Genomic DNA, 26,740 nt, shown 5'->3' on the forward strand with positions numbered 1-26,740 from the left:
AATTTCTCAACTTTAATTTCTAATATAGTAAAATAGGTAGCTATAACCCACATAACTGAAAGCTGTTTGAGGCCTTCAATAATTTAAGAGTACAAAGGGGTCCTGAGATTATTTACAGGAAATGCAGGGAGGGGGGAAATGAGAGGACAAAGTTAAATGCTACCACAAGGGAGCAATTGCTAAATTCTGGATTTGGGACAATCTACCTTTCAGCTGAATGGTACTTTTACCAGACACAGGTGGGGGACTGTTATAGATTAAGAAAAACTTAAGAGATACAACAATCAAACATAAAAAGTAGAAATTACTTGGATACTGATTTGAACAAACCAACCAAAAATAAAAAGATATTTTAGAGATAACCAGGGAAATCCCAAATTGTATACTAGGAACTTCAGGAGATCAGAGCATTGTGGTTAGGGAAGAAAATGTCCACATTGTTTGAAGACATACACTGAATTAAGTAGGGATGAAATGACATGATGTCTAGCATTTACTTTAAACATTTCAGCAAAGAAAATAAGAAAAAAGGGGCAAAGCAAATGTGGCAAGATCTTGATAACTGAATTGGGTTTACGGAGAAGTTTGTTCTATTCTTATGCATGTTTGAAAACTTTCATAATTAAAAAAGCAAACATAAAAATGTGTACTTCAAGAAAATACAACAACATATAGTTTCAAAGAATGTTTCTGCCTCCTATTATAGCCCAGAGCTGTTTATCTTGTTATTAAGTTAGCCTGCCTGCCTTCCTTCTTCCTTCCTTCCTGACCATAAATGCACAGAATTTGAATAAAATAAAGAATATTGGCTGGGCATGGTGGCTCATCCTTGTAATCCCAGCACTTTGTGAGGCCGAAGCGGGTGGATCACCTGAGGTCAGGAGTTTGAGACCAACCTGGGCAACACGATGAAACCCCATCTCTACTAAAAATATAAAAATTAGCTGGGTGTAGTAGTGCATGCCTATAGTCCCAGCTACTCGGGAGGCTGAGGCAGAATTGCTGGAAGGCGGAGGTTACAGTGAGCTGAGATTGCACCACTGCACTTCAGCCTGGGCGACAGAGTGAGACTCTGTCTCCAAACATAATATTTTTAAATATATCATGAAAGTGAAATACTTCGTCATCAGAATTTTCAAGATAGAGGGGAATCAAAAATCTATAACCAGTTTATAATCTATCAATTTCCCTTGGTCTTATTCATATTCTCTCTCTGGCTCCATCTTTCCATTTAGGTTAGAAAGCCTCAGGTTTCTATGACTACATTCCAACCAAAGATACAAAGATTTATTTAATTATCTCATTAATTCAAAAATTTTTAACTCAAAGTCCAAGTTCTAGAGCCTATCTTGCTTCCTAAACAAAGTAAAATAAGACATATTTCCTATCAACTTCTGTAAGAACCTAACCTCCAAAAGAGGACTTTTAAAAGTCAAAATCTGATTTGATTTTCAACTCTGATGCTTTCACTGAACATTCTTTAGTCTGACAAGCTCAAGTTTTTCACAAAATGAAATAAGTCAGCCCTCCTTATTCATGGGTTCAGCATCTGTGGATTCAACCAACTGAGGATCAAAAATATTTTTTAAAAGGCCATGTGCGGTGGCTCACATCTGTAATCCCAACACTTTGGGAGGCCGAGGCATGCAGATCACTTGAGGTCGGGAGTTTGAGACCAGCCTGGCCGACATTGTGAAACCCTGTCTCTACTAAAAATAAAAAAAATTAGTCGGGCGTGGTGGTGGGTGCCTGTAGTCCTAGCTACTTGGGAGGCTAAGGCAGGAGAATCGCTTGAACCCGAGAGGCGGAGGTTGCAGCGAGCCGAGATCGCGCCACTGCACTCCAGCCTGGGTGACAGAGTGAGACTCCATCTCAAAAAAAAAAAAAAAAAAATTTTATAGATAGATAGATAGATCTCCCGTCTCTACAAAAAATACAAAAATTAGCCAGGCGTGTTGCACATACTACTTGGAAGGCTGAGGCGAGCCATGATCACACACTGTACTCCAGCCTGGGCGACAGAATGAGACCCTGTCTCAAAAAAAAGGGCGGCAGGGCGGGGGCGGGGGCGGTTGCAGTTGTACTGAACATGTACAGACTTTTTCTTGTCATTATTCCCTAAACACAGTGTAATGACAACTTACATAGCATTTACACTGTATTAGGTATTATAACCTAGAGATGATTTAAAGTATATGGGAGGCTATTTGTAGGTTAATATGCAAATGCTATTCCATTTTATATAAGAAACTTGAGCATCTGTGGATTTTGGTATCCACCAGGGGTCCTTGAATCAATCCCCCATGGATACCAAGAGATGACTGTAGACCGGGCACAGTGGCTCATGTCTATAATCTCAGCACCTTGGCAGGCCAAGGCGGGCGGATCAGCTGAGGTCAGGAGTTCCAGCCCAGCCTGGCCAACATGGTGAAACACCATCTCTACTAAAAATACAAAATTAGCCGGGCATGGTGGCGCACGCCTGTAATCCCAGTTAGGAGGCTGAGGAAGGAGAATTGCTTGAATCCGGGAGGTGAAGGTTGCAGTGAGCTGAGATTGTGCCATTGCATTCCAGCCTGGGCAACAAGAGCAAAATTCCATCTCAAAAAAAAAAAAAAAAGGAATGTTTTTTAATCTTGTCATATATAAATTGTGATTACCTGGAAAACAATTTTCTCACTCCAAATTCATAAAACATATCCATTAACATTTTTATAATGAACAGTCAATTAAATGCCTAACTGTAAGTTAATAATATAAGTCTGTTTTTCACAAACAGTTTTTTTTAAGAACACAGTAGATTAGATAAAGGGGAAGAAGGTCTTGTTAGATATGAGTTCTAAATTTCTTTTCAAATAATCTATGTCAGTATGTTCAATTCTTCACCTTCTGCTTTTAAACTTAACTTCCTCATAAAGTGACCATTTTCGATTACCTGCTCCACCCTGACTCATTCCAATTACCTGCTCTGTCATAACCATTTTTCTGGCCAAACCACTCACCCAGTGACTCTCTTTAAATTAGCCAATCAGAATTACTTTAGTTTGTGCGGTCTAACCCTAGCCAATAGGGGAAAGACACAGCAGCAGGGGCCACGTGAGTCAGGGATAAAAACCCCTTCCCCTACCTTATCCAAGTGTGTGCTCACCATTGCTCCATGTGTAAGAGCGCACCCTTCTATAGAAGTAACTTGCCTTGCTGAGAATTAAAAAGAAAATTTTATATTCAAGTGTTATTTCTTTTGCAGCACCGAAAATTTATTTATAACAGTCTCAATGCTTTAAAAAAAAAAAAAAACCCAAAGGGGTAGGTCGGGTAGGGCATGTGGGACAAAATAAATAACACCTATTACTTCTATAATTAATTATGAAAGTTTTTAAGCTCTCTAAACAGAAAGATTCTTAATTTTTTAAATTTTTATTCAATTTTCTTTTTTTTTAGAGATAGGGGTCTCTCTCTCTTGCTATGTTGCCCAGGCTGTCCTCAAACTCCTGGTCTCAAATGATCCTCAGCTGCAAGTAGCTGGGACTAGAGAGCACGCCACTGCATCCGGCTCCTAAATAAAAATATTTATTGGGAGAGGGAGAAAGCTAGCATATCAGAGAAAAAAGAACCAAGGCTGAATAAAAGGGACTGGCTTGAAGTCCCAAGTGGAAAAGCTCTACCATTTACCAGCTACATGACTAAGTAAATTACAACCTCTTTGGGTCTGGATTTCCTCTTTATAAGATCTGCTTTGTCTGTAAAGATTAAATCAAATAAGGCACGTGAAAGTGAACTAAAAGTATGCAAATGAAGGCCATTACCACTTTTAGTATCACATTAACAAAGCATTATGCAGGAAATAAGATTGGCAGTTTTAACTTTAATAGAGCTGATGGTTCATAAATGGTTACCTAGCATTAACTGATTGGTAATAAACAAAATCTGATTAATTTAGAGTCGTATATACAACCAAGGAAAGTTTAAAGGGCATATGATTACCAATTTTCCATTAATATTTGTGATTAGTGAATAGTCTATCTTGTTTTGGTTGAAAGGCTATATATATATTTTTTAAATAAATAAAGCGATAAAACTGTTTCCAAGGATTAACTGTTGAGATGACAGACAACCATGGCAGGTCCTGATTCCAAATGAAGAATCTGAGAAGAAACTTTAGTGCCTTCAAACTATTAGTAGACTTCAAATAAATGGACAAGTTCTAAACAGTAATCTGATTCACTTACAAGCTATGTATCAACCAAACAGAATCTAAGATTCTTCAACTTGCAGTTCTCACCTGCCCTCTCAGGCCTCAGGGGTTCTGTTTGACCCACAAAGGCTCATTTTACAGATGTTTCACAGAAATGTAACACTGTAAGAATTGCAGTTTGGCTCTCCCTCCCCCTCCCCCTCCCCCCCGCTCCCGCTCCCTCTCCCTCTCCCCACGGTCTCCCTCTCCCTCTCTTTCCACAGTCTCCCTCTGATGCCGAGCCGAAGCTGGACTGTACTGCTGCCATCTCGGCTCACTACAACCTCCCTGCCTGATTCTCCTGCCTCAGCCTGCCGAGTGCCTGCGATTGCAGGCGCGCGCCACCACGCCTGACTGGTTTTCGTATTTTTTTGGTGGAGACGGGGTTTCGCTGTGTTGGCCAGGCTGGTCTCCAGCTCCTAACCGCGAGTGATCCGCCAGCCTCGGCCTCCCGAGGTGCCGGGATAGCAGACGGAGTCTCGTTCACTCAGTGCTCAATGGTGCCCAGGCTGGAGTGCAGTGGCGTGATCTCGGCTCGCTACAACCTCCACCTCCCAGCCGCCTGCCTTGGCCTCCCAAAGTGCCGAGATTGCAGCCTCTGCCCGGCAGCCACCCCGTCTGGGAAGTGAGGAGCGTCTCTGCGTGGCCGCCCATCGTCTGGGATGTGAGGAGCCCCTCTGCCTGGCTGCCCAGTCTGGAAAGTGAGGAGCGTCTCTGCCCAGCCGCCATCCCGTCTAGGAAGTGAGGAGCGCCTCTTCCCGGCCGCCATCCCATCTAGGAAGTGAGGAGCGTCTCTGCCCGGCCGCCCATCGTCTGAGATGTGGGGAGCGCCTCTGCCCCGCCGCCCCGTCTGGGATGTGAGGAGCGCCTCTGCCTGGCCGCGACCCCGTCTGGGAGGTGAGGAGCGTCTCTACCCGGCCGCTCCGTCTGAGAAGTGAGGAGACCCTCTGCCTGGCAACCGCCCCCTCTGAGAAGTGAGGAGCCCCTCCGCCTGGCAGCCGCCCCGTCTGAGAAGTGAGGAGCGTCTCTGCCCGGCAGCCACCCCGTCCGGGAGGGAGGTGGGGATCAGCCCCCCGCCCAGCCAGCCGCCCCGTCTGGGAGGGAGGTGGGGGGGTCAGCCCCCCACCCGGCCAGCCGCCCTGTCCGGGAGGGAGGTGGGGGGGTCAGCCCCTCCACCCGGCCAGCCGCCCCGTCCGGGAGGGAGGTGGGGGGGTCAGCCCCCCGCCCGGCCAGCCGCCCCGTCTGGGAGGGAGGTGGGGGGGGTCAGCCCCCCGCCCGGCCAGCCGCCCTGTCTGGGAGGGAGGTGGGGGGGGGGTCAGCCCCCTGCCCGGCCAGCCGCCCCGTCCGGGAGGTGAGGGGCGCCTCTGCCTGGCCGCCCCTACTGGGAAGTGAGGAGTCCCTCTGCCCGGCCAGCTGCCCCGTCCGGGAGGGAGGTGGGGGGGGTCAGCCCCGGCCCAGCCAGCCGCCCCCCGTCCGGGAGGTGAGGGGCGCCTCTGCCCAGCCGCCCCAACTGGGAAGTGAGGAGCCCCTCTGCCCGGCCACCACCCCGTCTGGGAGGTGTGCCCAACAGCTCATTGAGAACGGGCCATGATGACAATGGTGGTTTTGTGGAATAGAAAGGGGGGAAAGGTGGGGAAAAGATTGAGAAATCAGATGGTTGCCGTGTCTGTGTAGAAAGAGGTAGACCTGGGAGACTCTTCATTTTGTTCTGTACTAGGAAAAATTCTTCTGCCTTGGGATCCTGTTGATCTGGGACCTTACCCCCAACCCTGTGCTCTCTGAAACATGTGCTGTGTCCACTCAGGGTTAAATGGATTAAGGGCGGTACAAGATGTGCTTTGATAAACAGATGCTTGAAGGCAGCATGCTGGTTAAGAGTCATCACCACTCCCTAATCTCAAGTACCCAGGGACACAAACACTGTGGAAGGCCGCAGGGTCCTCTGCCTAGGAAAACCAGAGACCTTTGTTCACTTGTTTATCTGCTGACCTTCCCTCCACTATTGTCCTATGACCCTGCCAAATCCCCCTCTGTGAGAAACACCCAAGAATGATCAATAAAAAAATAATAATTAAAAAAAAAAAAAGAATTGCAGTTTGAGATAAATGAAACTGAGCCAATAGGCAATGGCAAAAAATTTCAAGACATCTTTGGTTTACTTCCAAAAAGGCCTTCAGTAAATACTCAACACTTGATTAAAACTCATTCAAATATTTCCCTTACGTGACATCAAGAGCAAAGTGCACAGAATTCATGCCTTGCAACAGGGTGCAAATATTCTCCAGTGTTTTGGGGTGTATTATTTTTACCCTCACGTATCATGGTAGTCTTTCAGATGAAATAAATTATTCTGTTGTTTCCCATTTTTTTTCTAGATGAAGAAAAGGAAATAAAAACAAAAACCAAAAGGAAAAGAAACGAATGAAAAGGAGGAATCCTATAGGAGCTAATATTTTAAGAGACTTGAGTGGCTTAATTTCTATTAAAATGTAGTTCAGTACAATTGCAACAATTGGAGGAAGCTGGGCTGGTGACTCAGTTCCAGCTGCTTGGTATGAAATGAGTGCAGCATAGCTAGAGGACACCAGAGCTGGCTCTTGAAGATGACCCATCTGTAACAAGTTGACTTGCCCAACGAAGAAAAAAGTACTAGGTATGTAGGCCTTATCTTTTAAATGGAGCTCCTTTTTTCTCCAGAAAGAGAACAATAACAAAAAAAAATCGAGTTCCTTTTTGAAGGTGCTGATTTTCAGGGCATAAAATTAATTCACACATATCAAAGAGACTACTGGACACTATATAAACATATAACAACAACAACAAAAAACCTCAAAAAGTTAACACCAGAGAACCAGAATTATTTGTTTCAGAACGCTTTACTACTATTAATTATTCTTTACTAGATTTGCTATATTCTGGTTTGACTGATAGTCAAGTCACTAATTGAACAAATTAATCATGGACTCAACAAAACACACACACCAAGACCCCTTGTCACTAAGAATTTGTCTTTGTCCCAGTTCAACCAGTTAAAGAATTTTACTGATTTGGATTAAATATTGTTAATCTGTCTACTTTTAATGTCAATTTTATTGTCAATCTGTGGAGGAATACTTCAAAAAAAATAATACCCATGAAAAGATTTCAAATACGGATTCCATAATTCGTTTGTCTTTGTTTTTGGTTTTTTTTTTTTTTTTTTTTTTTGACATGGAGTCTCAATCTGTTGCCCAGGCTAGAGTGCAGTGGCGTGATTTCAGCTCACTGCAGCCTCCACCTCCTGGATTCAAGCAATTCTCCTGCCTCAGCCTCCTGAGTAGCTGGGACTAAGGCACTCACCACCATGCCCGACTAATTTTTGTATTTTTAGTAGAGACAGGATTTCACCACGTTGGCCAGGGTGGTCTTGAACTCCTGACCTCAAGTGATCACCTGCCCTGGCCTCTCAAAGCACTGGGATTACAAGAGTGAGCCACTTTGCCTGGCCCAAATATAGAGTCTATAATTTTTACCATCTTGATAACAGTTTAGGAGTAAAGTGTATACTGATAACAGGTTTAGAAAAACATTCACTAATAATTCTATTAATTCAGCTCTTAGCAGCCTCAACAGGATGTATCATCTTTGAAATCGTCTTAAAAAAGAACATAAAGACATAGCAACAAAATACTCCCTCTCTGTGTGTCTATATCTCCCTCCCCTCTCAATCACACACACACACACATCCCCACCCACCCACATACACACATCCCCCCACCCACCCACATACACACATCCCCCCACCCACCCACATACACACACCCCCTCAACCCACACACTCCAACCCACCTACACACACCCCACCACCCACCCACCCACACATACACACACACCCCCACCACCCACCTACCCACACACACCCCCTCCACCCACCCACCCACACACATGCACACACATACACACACCCCACACACACACAGTGGGTACACATGTGATTCTGAATGCAGTCATAAAGCACAATTATCTTGAATTGGACTGTTCTAACAAATGCTTTATGTAGCTCAAGTCAACTTTACAAAGGGGAAAAATGGAGTCTGACTTTCCTGTCTGGACAGCAGCAGGAAATAGATGATGTCTCTGAAAGACAGGCCTATCTCATTCCATTTAGTCTCTTGGCATGTGTCATTCATGCTGCTGCTACTGAAGATCATGGAAGTTGAAATGATTTCTTAAGTTACTGAAGACTGTTTTCAGAAAGGTGGAACCACAGAGACATGATCATGAAGATAAAACTATCTGAAGAGTCTATTTGGGAATCAGATTTTTTTCTGAGTTTCTAACTGCCTTTTAAGATATGCAGAACTATCAGTTTCATAGTTCCATTGTAACATTTTAAACTATTACAAAAGTGAAGTTTTTTTCCCTTTTCTCCTGAATTTAAATATAAGGTAACTAACTCCAAGGAAGATGAGGCAGCTCGCCCCAGGTCCCAGTGAAATCAGTGATAGAGCTCTCTCCATACACAGCTAGGTCTCACTCCTGAAATTTTCTATACTATGCCATGGTTGTTTCCCAACTGATGACATGCCAGAACATCTTTAACTCTGTCCCAATTTTAGTATTTTCACTTATATTATCTGAAGCTTTTGTTCAAATCGTTGATGTAAATTGAAATTCTTTGTGAAGCCTGGGCCCTTTTTTTCTATCTAAACGTTCTTTAAATTGCAATATGAACAGAAAATTAGATTTGGAAATGACTCCCACCAAAGCACGAAGGCTGCTCTGGCAGGCAAGTAATGGGAGATTGTTCACAGCCTCACAAGGGACACATGAATACTACCAGCATAGTCATTAATGCCAACTGAGATTCAAAGAGAACATGTCATACAGTGCCAGAACTAGAAATGGGCTTGTTCTTATGGATGAAATGTCATGTAACAATCATTTTTTTCAAATCATAGAGTGAGCTGCTAAGTAACTCTCAGAGGAGTTCTATTGTTCTCCACTGGTTTGTTCTGGAGTCAGTACTTCTCACCAAGATATTAGGCAATTACCAGGAAAAGCAGGAAAATAAGCACTGTAGGCATATTTTCTCCCCCAAGATTTCTAAAAAGAGTCACATTTAATGTTTTAAGATTAAGAATATATTATGAAAAGTACTACAGGGATGTTTTATTCCTCTGTGATAACTTTCATATATACTGGTGGGTTGTTTGTTTTTGTTTTTTGAACCAATGCTCACTTTCTTGAGTTACTTTCTCTTTAAAATTTTGTTCAAGACTGCAAGTGTGTAAACTCATAGAAAAGATCTGGACGAGGCCAGGCACAGTGGCTAAAGTCTGTAATCCCAGCACTTTGGGAGACCAAGGCCAGAGGACTGCTTGAGCCCAGGAGTTCAAGACCAGCCTGGGCAACACAGGGAGACCCTGTCTCTTAAAAATAAAAAATTAGCCAGGTATGGCAGTAAATGCCTGTAGTCCTAGCTACTTGGGAGGCTGAGGCTGGAGGATTACTTGAGCCCAGGAGCTCAAGGCTACAGAGTAAGCCGTGATCATGCCACTGCACTCCAGCCTCGGTGACAGAGGCAGACCCTGTCTCAAAAAAAAAAAAAAAAAAAGAAAAAGAAAAAAGGAAAAGATTTGGAAGAATAAAGACCAAACCTAAAATAAATTATCTCTCTGAAGGGGAAGTTGATGACTAGGGGGTAGGGATGGTACAGACTCATTATCACGTACTACTTGCTTAGTTTTAGTTGCCCTAAGAAGCATTTTTTATATTTACTGGAGACCTATGATTGCTAAAGACCAAAAAATATAAGCTTCAATTTTAAGTGCTCTCTACCATTGATTTTACATAAAGCCCTAGGTAATAAACATATATCTTCTTTGATATTTTCTAATTATAAGGCCCTGAATGCCTACCTCCCATGCGCCACTTTTTATATATATATAAACACTTAACATATACACTTACACATATTTCCACATACACACTTTAACATATATATACAAATCTGCAAATATCAATCAACCTATAGGAATAATGCCTTTAAAAAATCTGCAAATGAAAAGAAACAGACAACTCTGAAATAGCTATAATGGGTTTACTTCCTTTTCTGACCCAGATTCCCATGTTTATGGCACTATTACTGGTATGTATCACAATTAAAGCACTGTATTAAACTATTCAATGACAGCTTTTTCAAAGAATGGCAGTCAACTCACTTGCTCCAAGCCAAAAATGGAATAGGAGAAATTCATGTATTTTAGGACACAGTAAGGGTGTGTGCCTGGTGGCACAGTCTATTTTTAGGAGTTATATTGGGAAACTTGCTTTGTGTACACATGTATTAAAAAAAACAGTAATAGAAGGGTAACTACATGACTTATTTCATTCTTACAACATCTCTGTCCAACATGAATAAGGTAATGTCTTCCCAAGAGCTTGTAGTTTTAACTCACTATTCCCAAAGGCTTATTTCTACATTTATATACATAACTAAAGGGGTTCCTAGATGACTTTATGGCTTATGTTCAATAAATTTTAAAGTCTGTAAAATTTCAAATATATGCACTAGCAGTAAGTAAAAATGTATTTTAAGGGAATGACAGAAATCTGAGTACACTAACCTAGAACTGGGAATGGAATTATAGCTCTCAGGTAACTATCAGCATGTGATGCTCAGAGGGATAACATACATGAATTCTGCCACTTTATCAAGTGATAGGCTGTCAATATCTTTTCCTGGACACTGTTCATGACTTGATATATAATATGGTTTAAATTTCTGTCCTTGCCCAAATCTCATATCAAATTGTAATTTTCAATGTTGGAAGAGGGGCCTTGTGGGAGGTGACTGGATCACAAGGGCAGACTTCCCTTGCTGTTCCTGTGACAGAGAGTGAGTTCTCACAAGATCTGGTTGTTTAAAAATATGTAACACCTCCCCCTTCTCTCTTCTTCCTTCTCCGGCCATGAAAGACATGTCTGCTTCCCCTTTGACTTCTATCAAAATTGTAAGTCTCCTGAGGCCTCCCCAGACAAGTTTCCTGTACAACCTGCAGAACTGCCAGTCAATTAAACCTCTTTTCTTTATGAATTACCCAGTCTCAGGTAGTTCTTTATAGCAATGTGAGAACAGACTAATAGTTTTAAAAATAAGTATAATAGCAAATCATGTTGTGACACTTGCATCAAGAGGAATCCACTGCCAAACCCTAGATTTTCCCATTAATACAACTATTCTTAACCCTTGATTTAAATCTTTTGGGGAAGGGGATGTATGAATGTTCTTCACCTCAGACCTGTTTGCTAAAGGTGAATAGACATTCCTGAATAAAACAGAGCTTTCTACTCATCACAGCTCTTCTCAGCCCTCTCCGCTATGGAAAATAAGCCATAAAGTCATCCAGGAGAGAAACCTGCAAACAACTCTTCACTTAGCAAGAACAGACACCGGGCCACAGATAATTGCTCTTATTTTACAATACATTTAAACAAATATGATTAAAATACTTGCATTATAGCTAAAATGCTATAGAAAATTACTGTTATTCTCTGAAAAATAAATTAAATGAAATTGACAACAACGGTATTCAACCTCCTAAAAATCCTTGTCTTTGAAGATCCAGATTATAAAGGTCACATGCTTAACACATTTGGGGCCAAGATGATGTCTGCTTAGAAAGCTCTTCATGACTCCATGTTTACACTGGAAAAAAGAAGTCAAGGATTTCACTGCATCCACACTAACACTTAGCTCCTAGTGCTGCTCATGAAATTTAAGGTAAACATACAAAAGTTCCTAAAAAAGACTGAGTAGCCACGCAGTATACTGACAGCGTGACTTGTCCAAAATAGTTATATACAAGTTAAGTTTGTCCATAAACCAGCAGAACTTTAATACAATATATTTCCTTTAGAGAATACGTGCCATCAAGGTGAAAATAGGATCAAACTGAAAAGATAGTTCAGCTTAAGTTGATTGCAAACTGCGACCATGTCTTACCTTTTCAGGTCAACAGTCGTCACACTAAATACAACTCCTTTGAGCCAAAGAATCATGAAGAGCCTCTGGGAAAAGGGGCAGTTTCCTATGCTTTCACCATCACTGCCAGCCTGGAAAACAGAATTAAACATTAAAAACAAGGTCAAAGTGATGATACTCAACATGACATATCTTTTTCTGAATTTTAATCAAGAGTACAAGAAGCCAGGAAAAGTTACATTGTGGAAGGAAGAGTAGAAATTTGGGTCTTTATTATTTTGTTCTTTCATTAGCCTTTTTTTTTTTTTTTCTTTTTTTGAGACAGGGTCTCCTTCTGTCACCCAGGCTGGAGTGCAGTGGTGCGATCTCAGCTCACTGCAACCTTCACCTCCCATCTTAGCCTCCCAAGCAGCTGGAGCTACAGGCATGTACCACCATCCTGGCTAATTTTTAATAGTTTTAGTAGAGACAGGGTTTCACCATGTTATCCAGGTTGGTCTTGAACTCCTGGGCTCAAGTGATCCACCTGCCTCAGCCTCCTAAAAGTGCTGGGATTACAGGCATGAGCCACTGCACCCAGCTAGCGCTAGCCTCTTTCTTTTCTTAAAAATGATCAGTCTAGGGCCAGGCGTGGTGGCACACACCTGTAATCCCAGCACTTTGGGAGGCCGAGGCGGGTGGATCACACGGTCAGGAGTTTGAGACCAGCCTGGCCAATATGGTGAAACCCCATCTCTACGAAAAATAAAAAAATTAGCCAGGTGTGGTGGTGGGTGCCTGTAGTCCCAGCTACTCAAGAGGCTGAGGCAGGAGAATCACTTGAACCCGGGACACAGAGGTTGCAGTGTGCCGAGATTGTGCCATGCACTCCAGCCTGGGCGACAGAGCGAGACTCTGTCTCAAAATAAATAAATAAATAAATAAATAAATAAATAAAATAAAAAATAAAAATGACCAGTCTAGTATAGCACTGCCCAAGAGAATTTAATGCATGATGGCGATGATCCATATTGCCAATGTCCAATATGGTAGCCACTAGCAATATGTGGCTAGGGAGTATTTAATGGGGCTAGTTCAAGTGAACTGAATTTTTTTGTTTCATTTATTTTAAATTACAGTCATGAATCACTTACTGACAGGGACACATTCTGAAAAAAATGTGCTGTTAGGCGATTCTAGCATTTTACAAGCATCACAGGGTATGCTGACACAAACCTAGATGAGATCGCCTACTACACACCTAGTCTACATGGTATAGCCTATTGCTCCTAGGCTACAAACCTGTACAGCATGTTACTGTACTGAATACTGTAGGCAAGTGGAATATAATGGTATCTGTACATCAAGACATATCTAAACATAGAAAAGGTAGAATAAAAATACGAATTATAAGCTGGGTGCAGTGGCTCACGCCTGTAATCCCAACACTTTGGGAGGCCGAGGAGGGGAGATCACGAGGTCAGGAGTTTGAGACCAGCCTGGCCAACATGGTGAAACCCCACCTCTACTAAAATACAAAAAATTAGCTGGACGTGGTGGTACGCGCCTGCAGTCCCAGCTACTTGGGAGGCTGAGGCAGGAGAATCGCTTGAACCCGGCAGGCAGAGATTTTACTGAGCCGACATCGTGCCACTGCACTCCAGCCTGGCGAAGGAGCAAGGCTCCATCTCAAAAAATAAAAATAAAAAATAAAAGCGAATTACAATCTTTTGAGACCCCTGGCATATGCAGCACATGACTACAATTTATAATTTAAAACATAAACAATATGTTTTCATAATTTAAATAGCCACATATGACTAATGGCTACTATGTTGGACAGAACAGTAATTCCTAGGGGGTACATAAACCCTTGCCTCAGGGCAAAGGCCAAGTCTGTTATGGGTTTTCTGAAATGTAAAAATCATTTTTCATTCTATCAGACAGTATTCTTCGTAAGGCAAAGTAAAAAGGGAAACTTGTAGGTGTACCCGCCTCCAAAAAAAATTCATTATAAACATCCCATATCCTGGCTGGGCACAGTGGCTCACTCCTGTAATCCCAGCACTTTGGGAGGCCAAGGCGGGCAGATCACAAGGTCGGGAGTTTGAGACCAGCCTGACCAACATAGTGAAACTCCGTCTCTACGAAAAGTACAAAAATTAGCCAGGCGTTGTGGCGCATGCCTATAATCCCAGCTACCCTGGGGGCTGAGACAGGAGAATTGCTTGAACCCGGGAGGTGGAGGTTGCGGTGAGCCGAGATCGTGCCACTGCACTCCAGCCTGGGCGACAAAGTGAGACTTCATTTCAAAAATAAAAATAAATATCCTATATCCTTTTTTTTTTATATTTTTTTTTCAATTAGAGATAGGATCTTACTATGTTTCCCAGGCTGGTGTGCAGTGGTTACTCACAGGCACAATCACAGCATACTGCAGTTTCAAATTCGTGAACTTAAGAAATACTCCCGCCTCAGCCTCCCCAGTAGCTGAAACTACAGGCATGCACCACCATACCCGGCCCATATCCTGTTGTACACATTCCTTCAGAGAGCAAGAAAATAACAAAAGATATATTTATAATAACCTATTTCTAACCCTACTTAATGAATGGCAATGACGAGGTAGATTTTCCTAAAATCAGAGTGGTACAAATCTTTTATAGTCCCATCATGTATGCCCCAAGGTAGTTGTTGCTATTGTTTTTAACTTTTATTTTAGGTTCAGGGGTATTATGTGCAGGTTTGTTATATAGGTAAACTCATGTCACAGGGGTTTGTTGTACAGATTATTTCATCACCCAGGTACAAAGCCTAGAGCCCAATAGTTATTTTTTCTGATCCTCTCCCTCCTTCCATCCTCCACCCTCAAGTACAGCCCAGAAATAAGGCCACACACCTATAACCATCTGATTTTCGACAAAGCTGACAAAAACAAGCAACGTTTTTGTCAAAACAAGACTCCATATTCAATCAATGGTGCTGGGATAACTGGCTAACCATATGTAGAAGATTAAAACTGGATTCCTTCCTTACACCATACACAAAAATCAACTCAAGATGGATTAAAGACTTAAATGTAAAACCCAAAACTATAAAAACCCTGGAAGACAACCTAGTCAGTGCCATTCTGGACATAGGAACTGGCAAAGATTTCATGACGAAGATGCCAAAAACAATTGCAACGAAAGTTGACAAACAGGATCTAATTAAACTTAAGAGTTTCCGCACAGCAGAAGAAACTATCAACAGAGTAAACAGACAACCTACAGAATGCAGGTTGAATGGGAGAAAATATTTGCAAAATATGCATCTGACAAAGGTCTAATATCCAGCATCCATAAGGAACTTAAACAAAATTACAAATATAAAACAACCCCATTAAAATGTGGGCAACCGACATGAAGACACTTTTCAAAAGAAGACATACATGTGGCCCAACAAGCATATGAAAAAAAGTTCAATATCACTGATCATTAGAGAAAAACAAATCAAAAGCACAATGAGATACCATTTCACACCAGAATGGCTATTTTCAAAAAGTAAAAAAAAAAAAACAGATGCTGGCAAAGTTGTAGAGAAAAGGGAACACTATACGCTGCTGGTGGGAGTGTAAATTAGTTAAACTATTGTGGAAAGCAGTGTGGCAATTCCTCAAAGAGCTAAAAACAGAACTACCATTCGACTCGGTAATCCCATTACTGGGTATATACCCAAAGGAATATAAATCATTCTACCATAAAGACACATGCATATGTATGTTCACTGCAGCACTATTCATGATAGCAAAGACATGGAATCAGCCCCAAGTTTAAAAAGGAAAGATGGACTGAAGGAAAAGGAGAGATGGGAAGGAAAGAGAGCTGGAATGCTGGAAGAGAACGTTCTGACATTGCTAGAGATCAACACAGCCTGTTGACTATGACGTCCATGGAAAGTGCCAGAAATAACTCTCCAATAAGTCATTCAAAGATGCTGGTAAAAGTACTGTTTATTATCCTAAAGTAACTCTCAAAAAATTCAGAAGCATTTCAGTAAAATGCCACATCAGTAAAAAGTCATTAATTCCTAAACTAATGGAGAGGTAAAGGGAGTTTAAAAAACAAAAACAAAAAAAGTGGGCTTATAGTGAAGATTCTAGAACCCTAATCAGACAGCATGGAACAGTTACAACAGAGCTTGGTTTAAGAAAAAAAAAAAAATCCGATCATTCTTTATCAGTAACAAAATATACACAGAATTTGAGGGCAGAATGAATCATATTAATTCCTAATACTACATATAACTTGTACAAAAATGTACTTCCTAAAAAAGGCCTAGTTCTTAAATTTTACTGTGATTACAAATAACCTAAGGAAAACATTTAAAATGAAGACCCCAGGGCCTCATATCTAGAGATTCTGATTCAGCAGAACTCTCGGGTTGGGGCCCAGGAATCCTTATTTTGTTATAGGCACTCAAGGAGATTCTGAAGTAAGGCACCTGCCTGCTGGATACATTAAGAAACACTGGTGTGGGAAGGTTAGGATGATATTTGATTCTCAGAACCCAAGTCAATTTACAGCACTAACTCATCCTACTATATAACAAACTGGTGCCCAAAGTTGCCTTTTTGAAGATACTGACCATTAATAGCATGGAACACTGATAACACACAAGTGGATTTACTACAGACAAGAAAATGTTAATACACTACCTTTCCAATTAGCCTGATAATCCAAATTTGAGATTTACTGAAAAAAAAAGCAACAGTAATTTGGTACACAAAGAACTAGTCTGACTCAAGGCCTTTATCCTCCTCCACTTAATCTATAAAATTAACTAAAATTTCCCAAGCTGCCTGTCAAAGCAGTGTTAAAATCATTAAGTTGGTAAGCGAGACATAATAAAGATATTACATGTAGGAACTTAGAAACACGTTAAACTAAAAGCAGGCTAAAGATGAATGGGGACTGGCTACAGATCAGTCACCATACATAATCTCCTACAGTGGTCTGCAGAGCCAGTCCTTGAGCATGGGCAAAAGAATCTCAGAATACGGAACAGTTCATGAAGACCTGGTCAGGACACAAATGCCTCTTTCCTTTCACAGGTGACCGCCTCCTTTCTCTAACATTTTCTAGCAAATTTTCCCAATTTACTTTTGTTTCAGGTATATCAGAAGCTCATTACACATCTCATACGCCTAATAAGCACTTTCCTTCATGCACACATAAATAAAAGGATGCATATTCTTCAAGACGGACCTGAAAAAAGTCCCTTTTTTACTAACCACTAATGACAAGTCAAATAAGAAAAGTCATCGTCACCATGAACAACTTTTTCCAAAGTCTTAATAGCATCAGAAAATTGGGAGCTACTAGTCAGATGAAATATTTATTTTTATTTTTGAAAAATTTTAAAGTATAGAAAAGGCCACGCACAATAGTTCATGCCCGTAATCCCAACACTTTGGAAGTCCAAAGCAGGAGCATCACTTGACACCAGGAGTTTGAGATCAGCCTGGGCAACCGAGCAATACCCCATCTCTACTAAAAAAACTAGAAAATTAGCCAGCGTGGTGGCACTCTCCTATAGTCCCAGTTATTCAGGAGACTGAGGTAGGAGGATCACTGGAGCCCAGGAGTTCAAGACTGCAGCGAGCCATGATTATAGCACTACATTCCAGCCTGGGTAACAGAGCAAGACTCTGTCACTATTTAAAATATACATATTATATACATACACACACATACACATATACACATACATATAAATACATATATATATACACATGCACATATATATGTATAATTTATGTATATACAGTAAAACTGTGGAAAAATTCAAATTTCTTTTTTTTTTTTTTTAATTAGGTGGAGTCTCGCTCTGTTGCCCGGGCTGGAGTACAGTGGTGTCATCTCGGCTCATTGCAACCTCTACCTCCCAGGTTCAGGCCATTCTCCTGCCTCAGCCTCCCGAGCAGCTGGGAGTACAGGCGCCCACCACCATGGCTGGCTTATTTATTTATTTATTTATTTATTTTGAGATGGAGTTTCACTCTTGTCACCCAGGCTGGAGTGCAATGGTGTGATCTCGGCTCACTGCAACCTCCACCTCCGAGGTTCAAGTGATTCTCCTGCCTCAACCTCCCGAGTAACTCGGATTACAGGTGCCCACAACCATGCCCAGCTGATTTTTGTATTTTTATTAGAGACAGTGTTTCACCATGTCGGTCAGGCTGGTCTCCAACTCCTGACCTCAGGTGATCCACCCACCTCGGCCTCCCAAAATGCCCAGATTACAGGCATGAGCCACGCCGCCTGGCCCAATTTTTGTATTTTTATTAGAGACAGGGTTTCACCATGTTGGCCAGGCTGATCTCAAACTCCTGAACTCAAGTGATCCACCCACCTCAGCCTCCCAAAGTCCTGAGATTACAGGTGTGAGCCACTGGGCCTGGCAAAAAATTCAAATTTCTAGAATTCACAAGTCAAAAACCTTCTCCTTTAATCCAAGTTAAATATAAAATTCAATTTCAACAAAATTATAGAATCAAAATTACCCTGTTTAGTATGAACTACACTGAATACAGTCTATTGCTACAGCTGACTGAGGGCATTGTGATACAATGGAAAGCATCCTACACTGGGAGCCAGGATACGTTTATTCTATACCCAGTTTTGTATTAGTAACCATAAAAATTAACATATAGTTATCTAACAATAGCATCTGAGAAAAGTATGCCTTTAAAAAATACTTTTCACTGCTTCTAACAGTTATATTCATTATTTTTAAAATAAATAAAAACTGAAACACTAGAGAAAGTCAGCATTCCCTTACCCTTGAACCATTAATTTGCTACTTATTCTTCTACATTTTTATTTTCTATCTACATACTACTATTTTTCTTTTAATAGAGATGGGGTTCTAACTATGTTGCCCAGGCTGGTTTCAAACTCCTGGCCTCAAGTTATCCTCCCACCTTGGCCTCCCAAAGTGCTGGGATTACAGGTGTGAGCCACCACGCCCGGCCCATACTACTTTATTCCTTGAAAAATATGATCACATATATATAACTTTTTTTTAGTTTATATATTTTATTTCCAACTTAATGTAACCAATCCTCTGGAGGCTGTAATGTCTCTGCCAGAATACTGTCAGAGATGGCCAGGGAGGAAATCAGGGCCTCCAAACCCTGCCAAGCCCCTGCCCCTGGGATGGGGTCAGAGGAGGCCTAACAGAGTCAGGACTTTGAACATTAACCAGTGGTAATGAGGCCACCTCCACTAGTGTACCAGGGAGGTCACACAGGGAGCTGCAACTCCCATTCCCCCACCCCAGCAGTAATAAGGAGCCTCTTCACCATGGTTGCTGGCTTGTTTGGTTCCAAGTCTGAGATGTATAAGGCAAAAAACTAAGAAACTCACTACCATCTAATTCTGTTTTTCCAGAAGCAGAAGTCTCTCAGAAGTATTAAATTTATTTATTTATTTTTCTTTTCCTTAAAATCACATTCTGGAAGCAAGAAGTATTAAATCTCAAAAATGGGGCTAGGCACAGTGGCTCACACCTGTAATCCCAGCACTTTGGGAGGCCAAGGCAGGCAGATCACCTGAGGTCAGGCGTTTAAGACCAGCCTGGCCAACATGGTGAAACCCCGTCTCTACTAAAAATACAAAAATTAGCCGAGTGTGGTGGCGCACACCTATAATCCCAGCCACTCGGGAGGCTGGGGCAGGAGAATTGCTTGAACCTGGCAGGCAGAGGTTGTAGTGAGCTGAGATCACGCCACTGCGCTCCAGCCTGGGCGACAGAGCAGACTGTCTCAAAACAAATAAAAATAAAAATAAAAAAATTAAAATGAGATAACCCAGTGGGGCACTTGGACTTCTGTCTCTACCTGGTTATATAACAAAGCAGTGCCATCTCCCTTCTCCTTTTCCCTCCACAGAAATGTCAAAGGAGTCTTACTTGAGTGTCAGAAGTTTAAAGAGAAGGATTAAACAAGATCCAGAGTCTCTTAACATAATATGAAAATGTCCATGTTTCAACTGAACGTGTCATACCAAGAATCATATCAAACGGAATGATCTGCTTGAAGCAAATGAAAAAACAGAAAGCCTCAGCAAAAAAAATAGAAGATATATGTCAGAAGATAAACACGATAATTAAAGTTAAAAAAAAAAAAGATATAAAGAAGTCCCAGATGGAAATTTTAGAACTGAAAAATACAGTAACTGAAATTTAAAAACTCAGTAGATGGGTTCAAAAGCCAAACGAAGGGGACAGAAGAATCAGTAAAATGAAGGTATAAAAATTACCTAGTCTAAACAACAGAGAAAAACTACACTGAAAATGTAATACTTCTTATATATTTCCATGTTTTTTTGTTTGTTTGTTTTGAGACAGAGTCTTGCTCTGTCACTCAGGCTGGAATGCAATGGCGCGATCACGGCTCACTGCAACCTCTGCCTCCTGAGTTCAAGAGATTCTCCTGTCTCAACCTCCCGAATAGCTGGGATTATAGGCACACATCACCATACCCAGCTAATTTTTGTATTTTTAGTAGAGACAGGGTTTCACCATGTTGGTCAGGCTGGTCTTGAACTCCTGACCTCAGGTGATTCGCCCACCTCGGTCTCCCAAAGTGCTGGGATTACAGGCGTGAGCCTCCTCGCCCAGCCTGTTTCTATATTTTGAGATCATCCATCTAACTGCCATTCCTGAAGGCTTCACTGGATGCCATCTATTGTCCCAATAATTTTATATCTAGAAATTTATTCTATAGAAACAGTCACACAGATGTCCAAAGATACAAGAGAGAGGAATACTGAGGCCTTATTGTTTGTAACAGCAAAACACTAGAGACCACCGAAGCCCATCAGTAAAAGATTGGTTAAATTTATAGACCACCAACAGAGGATGGAAGTCTAGGCCACCCAATTCAGCCTTTGCTGGCATGGTGAGGATGGAGCCACAGCTTTTTCTGTGGTGTTTACAGTAGAGCAGTAATTATCTAAAAGTTTGTGGTCTTGTTTAGGCTGCCCCTTCCCTGGTTCTCAGGCAAGAGGCAGCAGGATTTGGTTGGAGTTTTTTTTCTCAGTGCCTGCTAGTGTGTCCAGGTTGCTGGCTTCTTTAGCTCCAAGTCAGGAATATAGGAGGCAAAAAAGCAGGAAATTCTATATTCCCAGAAGGAGAAGTCTCTCAGAAGTATTAGATTTAAAAGCAAAATTAAAAATGCATAATATGTGACATATCCATACAGTGGAATATTATTTGACAATTAAAAGCAATGAAGTATGGATACATGCTGTAACTTGAATAAGTGAAAGGAACAAAACACCACATATCACAGCTGGCCTTCCGTATCCACAGATGCAGAACCCGCAGATACAGGGACAACTATAACGGACTTCTACATCCACAAAGGAGTCCTGAAACCAATCCCCCGTGGATTCCAGGGGACAACTGAATATGATACCATTTATATGAAATGTCCAAAATAGGCAAATTCATACAGATAGTAGACTATCTGTTGCCAAGAACTGAGGATGGGGAAGAGGAGTGACTGCTAATGGGTACATGGTTTCTTTTTGAGGTGATGAAAATGTTTTAAAATTAGACCCTGGTGGCCAGGCGTGGTGGCTAACATCTATAATCCCAGCACTTTGGGAGGCCAAGGCAGGTGGATCACTTGAGGTCAGGAGTTCGAGATCAGCCTGGCTAACATATAGCGAAACCCCATTTCTACTAAAAAATACAAAAATTGGCCAGGCGCAGTGGCTCATGCCTGTAATCCCAGCACTTTGGGAGGCCGAGGCAGGCAGATCACGAGGTCAGGAGTTTGAGACCAGCCTGACCAACATGGTGAAACCGTCTCTACTAAAAATACAAAAATTAGCTGGGCATGCTGGTACATGCCTGTAATCCCAGCTACTTGGGAAGCTGAGGGAGGAGAATCACTTGAACTTGGGAGGCGGAGGCTGCAGTGAGCCAAGATCATGCCACTGCACTCCAGCCTGGGCAACAGAGCAAGACTCTGTCTCTCTCAAAAAAAAAAAAAAAAAAAAAAAAACTGGCCGGGCACGGTGACTCACGCCTGTAATCCCAGCACTTTGGGAGGCCGAAGCAGGTGGATCACGAGGTCAGGAGATCAAGACCATCCTGGCTAACACGGTGAAACCCCATCTCTACTAAATATACAAAAAAAAAAAAAATTAGCCTGGCGTGGTGGCAGACGCCTGTAGTCCCAGCTACTTGGGAGGCTGAGGCAGGAGAATGCGTGAACGTGGGAGGCGGAGCTTGCAGTGAGCAGAGATCGTGCCACTGCACTCCAGCCTGGGTGACAAAGTGAGACTCCGTATCAAAAAAAAAGAAAAAAATTAGACCCTGGTAACGGTTGCACAACTCTGTGAATATACTAAAAACCATTGAACTGTATATTTTAAATGGGTGAATTATATTGTATATGAATTACATCCAGTAAGTTGTTTTTTAAATATATACATATAGATTATAAATATAAATATATACATACTGAAGAAGATTTTAATTTGGATTACATAGGTTTGTTTTGTTTTGGTATCTTTAGTAGAGACAGGGTTTCACCATGTTGGCCAGGTTGGTCTCAAACTCCTGACCTTGTGATCCACCCGCCTCAGCCTCCCAAAGTGCTGGGATTACAGGTGTGAGCCACTATACCCGGCCTGGATTACATAAAATTATGATTTCATGTTACAAAAACATACATGTCTACTGTTTTCTTAAAAATTAGAAAACCAGTCTGAGAAACACATAGTGAGATCCCATCACCACAAAAAAATTTTTAAAAATTAGCCAGGTGTGGTGGCTCATGCCTGTGGTCCCAGGCTACTCAGGATGCTGAAGCAGGAGGATCACTTGAGCCTGGCAGGTCGAGGCTGCAGTGAACCATGATCACACCACTGCACTCTAGCCTGGGTGACAGAGTGAGACCCCATCCCAGAAAATAAAAATAAAAATTGGCCTGGCACGGTGGCTCACACCTGTAATCCCAGCACTTTGGGAGGCCAAGGCGGGCGGATCACGAGGTCAGGAGATTGAGACCATCCTGGCTAACATGATGAAACCCCGTCTCTACTAAAAATACAAAAAAATTAGCCGGGTGTGGTGGTGGGTGCCTGTAGTCCCAGCTACTCGGGAGGCTGAGGCAGGAGAATGGCGTGAACCTGGGAGGCAAAGCTTGCAGTGAGCAGAGATAGCACCACTGCACTCCAGCCTGGGCGACAGAGCAAGACTCTGTCTCAAAAATAAAAAAAAAAATAATAATTTTTTTAAACTCGAATGATTAAAGAGAAAACTTAAATAATCCCACTGACAGAAATAACAATGAATCTCTAGATAGAGTCTTAGCATTCATTTGGGTTTTATTCTTATAAAAGGAGTATTTTATTTACTTTGCTGTCTGGATGTTCCTCACTAGCCTCACCCTCTTCCCTTCACACCTCTGTGGTAATTCTTGAATTGCCTAATACTGGTATTTAATCAGAAACTGCTGGATTAACTCCAATATTGCAGAATAGGGGTCAATGGCAGATGCCAAATATTTTAATGTTTTACTAAGTCAAGATTAAGGAACTGCTCACTTAGAAAACCTAGTTTAATCAGTCTTTAGAATAGTCAGATTTTTAAACACCTAAGAAGAAAAGCTTTAACTTCATTCTTCTCTTTATTTATGTTTATGGAACTGAGGGTAAGGGGTGGTGATGACTAGGGGAAGAGAGAAGTTAGGATCTGAAAGTAAGGACAGGCTCCTGACCATTAAATTATTTTCCTCGACATATTTTCTGGGGAGCGTATAGAGTAATGTGTTGTTAAAGAATGAACTTTAAAACTTTAATACCTCATTTACCGTTAGTATGAATTCATCTAAATTAGCCGTCTAAATACACAAAATGGTTGCTTTGATTTAGACTAACTTAAAGTCCGAAAACAATGTGATAAATGGGCAAAGTCATCTGGCTTCTATTACCTATTTCTTCAGTTTTTCTTTTTTTCTTTTTTTTTTTTTTTTTTGAGTTGTAGTCTCGCTCTGTCACCCAGGCTGGAGTGAAATGGCACGATCTCAGCTCAGTGCAACCTCTGACTCCCGGGTTCAAGCAATTCTCCTGCCTCAGCCTCCCAAGTAGCTGGGATTATAGGCACCTGCCACCATGTCTGGCTAATTTTTGTATTTTTAGTAGAGACGGGGTTTCACCATATTGGCCAGGCTGGTCTCAAACTCCTGACCTCATGATCCGCCCACCTTGGCCTCCCAAAGTGCTGGGACTACAGGCGTGAGCCGCCGCGCCCAGCCTATTTCTTCAGAATTTTTGCTAAACACATGCTGGAACCAAGTTTGGAGTCTAGCTGTTTTATAAGCTGTTCTTCTACAGGGTCTGCAGAGCATGTGAGAAACCACAGTTTAGAATCACACATACCTAGGTTTGAATCCTGACTTCCCTAGTTCATTAGCTGTGTAATCTTCAGTAAGTTACTTAACATCTGTGAAACTTGACTTACTATATACCATGTTATTGTGGGGATCAAATAAGTTAGGATACACACAGTTCCTGGCACATGGTAAGAGTTTTTAAAATGTTACTTGACTTAAAGACATTCCATGCAAAGAACTCAAGACCTAACAACAGATTCTTCAGTTCCAGCACTTAGTGGTTAGAATCCCTAGATTGCTTTATTCTTTTGGAAAACAAGGAGAGAAGGGAAAAAAATCTAAATATCTTCCACATTAAATTATTCCAACTGACATAGATTACGACCCGATGCTTTAAAAAAAAAAAAAAAAGGTCTACATAAAGTTTAAATGTTCACTAAACAGAAAAAAGCAAAGATATTTTTTCTTTTTCTTTTCTTTTTTTTTTTTTGAGACAGAGTCTCGCGCTGTCGCCCAGGCTGGAGTGCAGTGGCGCGATCTCGGCTCACTGCAAGCTCCGCCTCCCGGGTTCACGCCATTCTCCAGCCTCAGCCTCCTGAGTAGCTGGGACTACAGATGCACGCCACCATGCCCGGCTACTTTTTGTATTTTTAATAGAGATGGGGTTTCACCAGGTTAGCCAGGATGGTCTTGATCTCCTGACCTCGTGATCCGCCTGCCTCGGCCTCCCAAAGTGCTGGGATTACAGAATTACTATGTGTCCAGCTCTGTCTATATAAATAAAACAGCTAAGCAGAGGATACTGCAAAGACTTCGGTTGCTACCATTTCCTTACTCAGCATCACCAATTCATGAAATCTGCTCTTCAGATAAAAGCTTTTGCCATTTAGAGAGGAAATGATTAGCTTGAAATTACATCAGGATGCCCAATTACCAGGGCTAGATGAAACTCCAGGACAGACTATTAAGACTTCACTCACATTTACCTTATTGAAGACAAATCTCTCTGCTCGTCCAAAACAAGCTCTTCACATGTATTAATCTAGTTAATCCTGATATCCTCTTGCTCAGCAGAGAATGGTGGTTAAGACCACTAATTTAGAGCCAGACTCTCAGACAACTCCACTACTTCCTACCTAAGTGACTGAAAAACTGGGCCTGTTTTCCTTTTCTATAAAATGGGAATAATAACCTCATTGGATAGTTGGGAGAACTGAATGAGTTCATACATATAAAGGACTTAGAACAGTACAACACTCAAGGGACGGGGTTAGGGGAGTTGTTTGTTGTGTACCTTTCACACTTTTTGATATTTGTAATATGGACATGAATCTTTCATTTTAAAAAGCCAAGCAAACAAAAACCCTCCCATCAAAAACATATGAAAATAGAGTGAAACACAAGTTAAAGAATGAATGTGGAAAAACTCTGAAGATAAACAAAATCTGGGTGACAGAGCAAGACTCCATATCAAAAAAAAAAAAAAAAAAAATCAAAACTGGAATGAAGAAGTTTGCCCCATGGTTAAACTTTGAATTCCTCATGATGCCTTTTGCACTCAGCTCTCTGTAGGCCAGTAACTGGTCACTGTTTGTTAGGGTCAAATTTGGTAAATAACAGTCTATTCCCTTCACGCTATCATGTCTTAAATTTGGACAAACTCAAACTTAAACTAAGCCAAATAGAATGTCAAGGACAATTTTGGTGATCCAAAGTCCTTTACAGATCAAGTGCTATTAGATGGTTATATCTGGTTCAGAAGACAATTACAAATTTTTCTTTTTTATTTTTTTGAGACAGACTCTTGCTCTGTCGCCCAGGCTAGAGTGCAGTGGCACAATCTCAACTCACTGCAATCTCCACCCACTGGGTTCAAGTGAGTCTCCTGCCTCAGCCTCCCAAGTAGCTGGGACTACAGGCATGCACCACCACACCCGGCTAATTTCTTGTATTTTTAGTAGAGACGCGGTTTTGCTATGTTGCCCAGGCTGGTCTCGAAATCCTGACCTCAGGCGATCCATCTGCCTCAGCCTCCCCAAGTGCTAGGATTACAGGTGTGAGCCACCACGACCGGCCACAAATTTTTATTACTGTATTATACTACTAAATAATTTGGCGTGTCAGGGGGAAAAAAAAAGATTCTGTTGTGATGTTAGGGACCAGGGCT

The 26,740-nt window shown here is 41.6% G+C and overlaps 1 protein-coding gene across 1 annotated transcript in view; it reads right to left on the reverse strand.

Annotated features, from left to right (window-relative positions):
- CLIC4 (chloride intracellular channel 4) overlaps positions 1-26,740 on the reverse strand; it is a 95,559-nt gene that overhangs the window by 30,899 nt on the left and 37,920 nt on the right. The window contains exon 2 of the mRNA XM_034958399.3: positions 12,222-12,331. Coding sequence (XP_034814290.1) covers positions 12,222-12,331 — 110 coding nt within the window. The remainder of the gene's footprint in view (positions 1-12,221; positions 12,332-26,740) is intronic.

This window comes from Pan paniscus, chromosome 1 (assembly GCF_029289425.2).
Source record: "Pan paniscus chromosome 1, NHGRI_mPanPan1-v2.0_pri, whole genome shotgun sequence".
Classification (NCBI taxonomy): domain Eukaryota; kingdom Metazoa; phylum Chordata; class Mammalia; order Primates; family Hominidae; genus Pan; species Pan paniscus.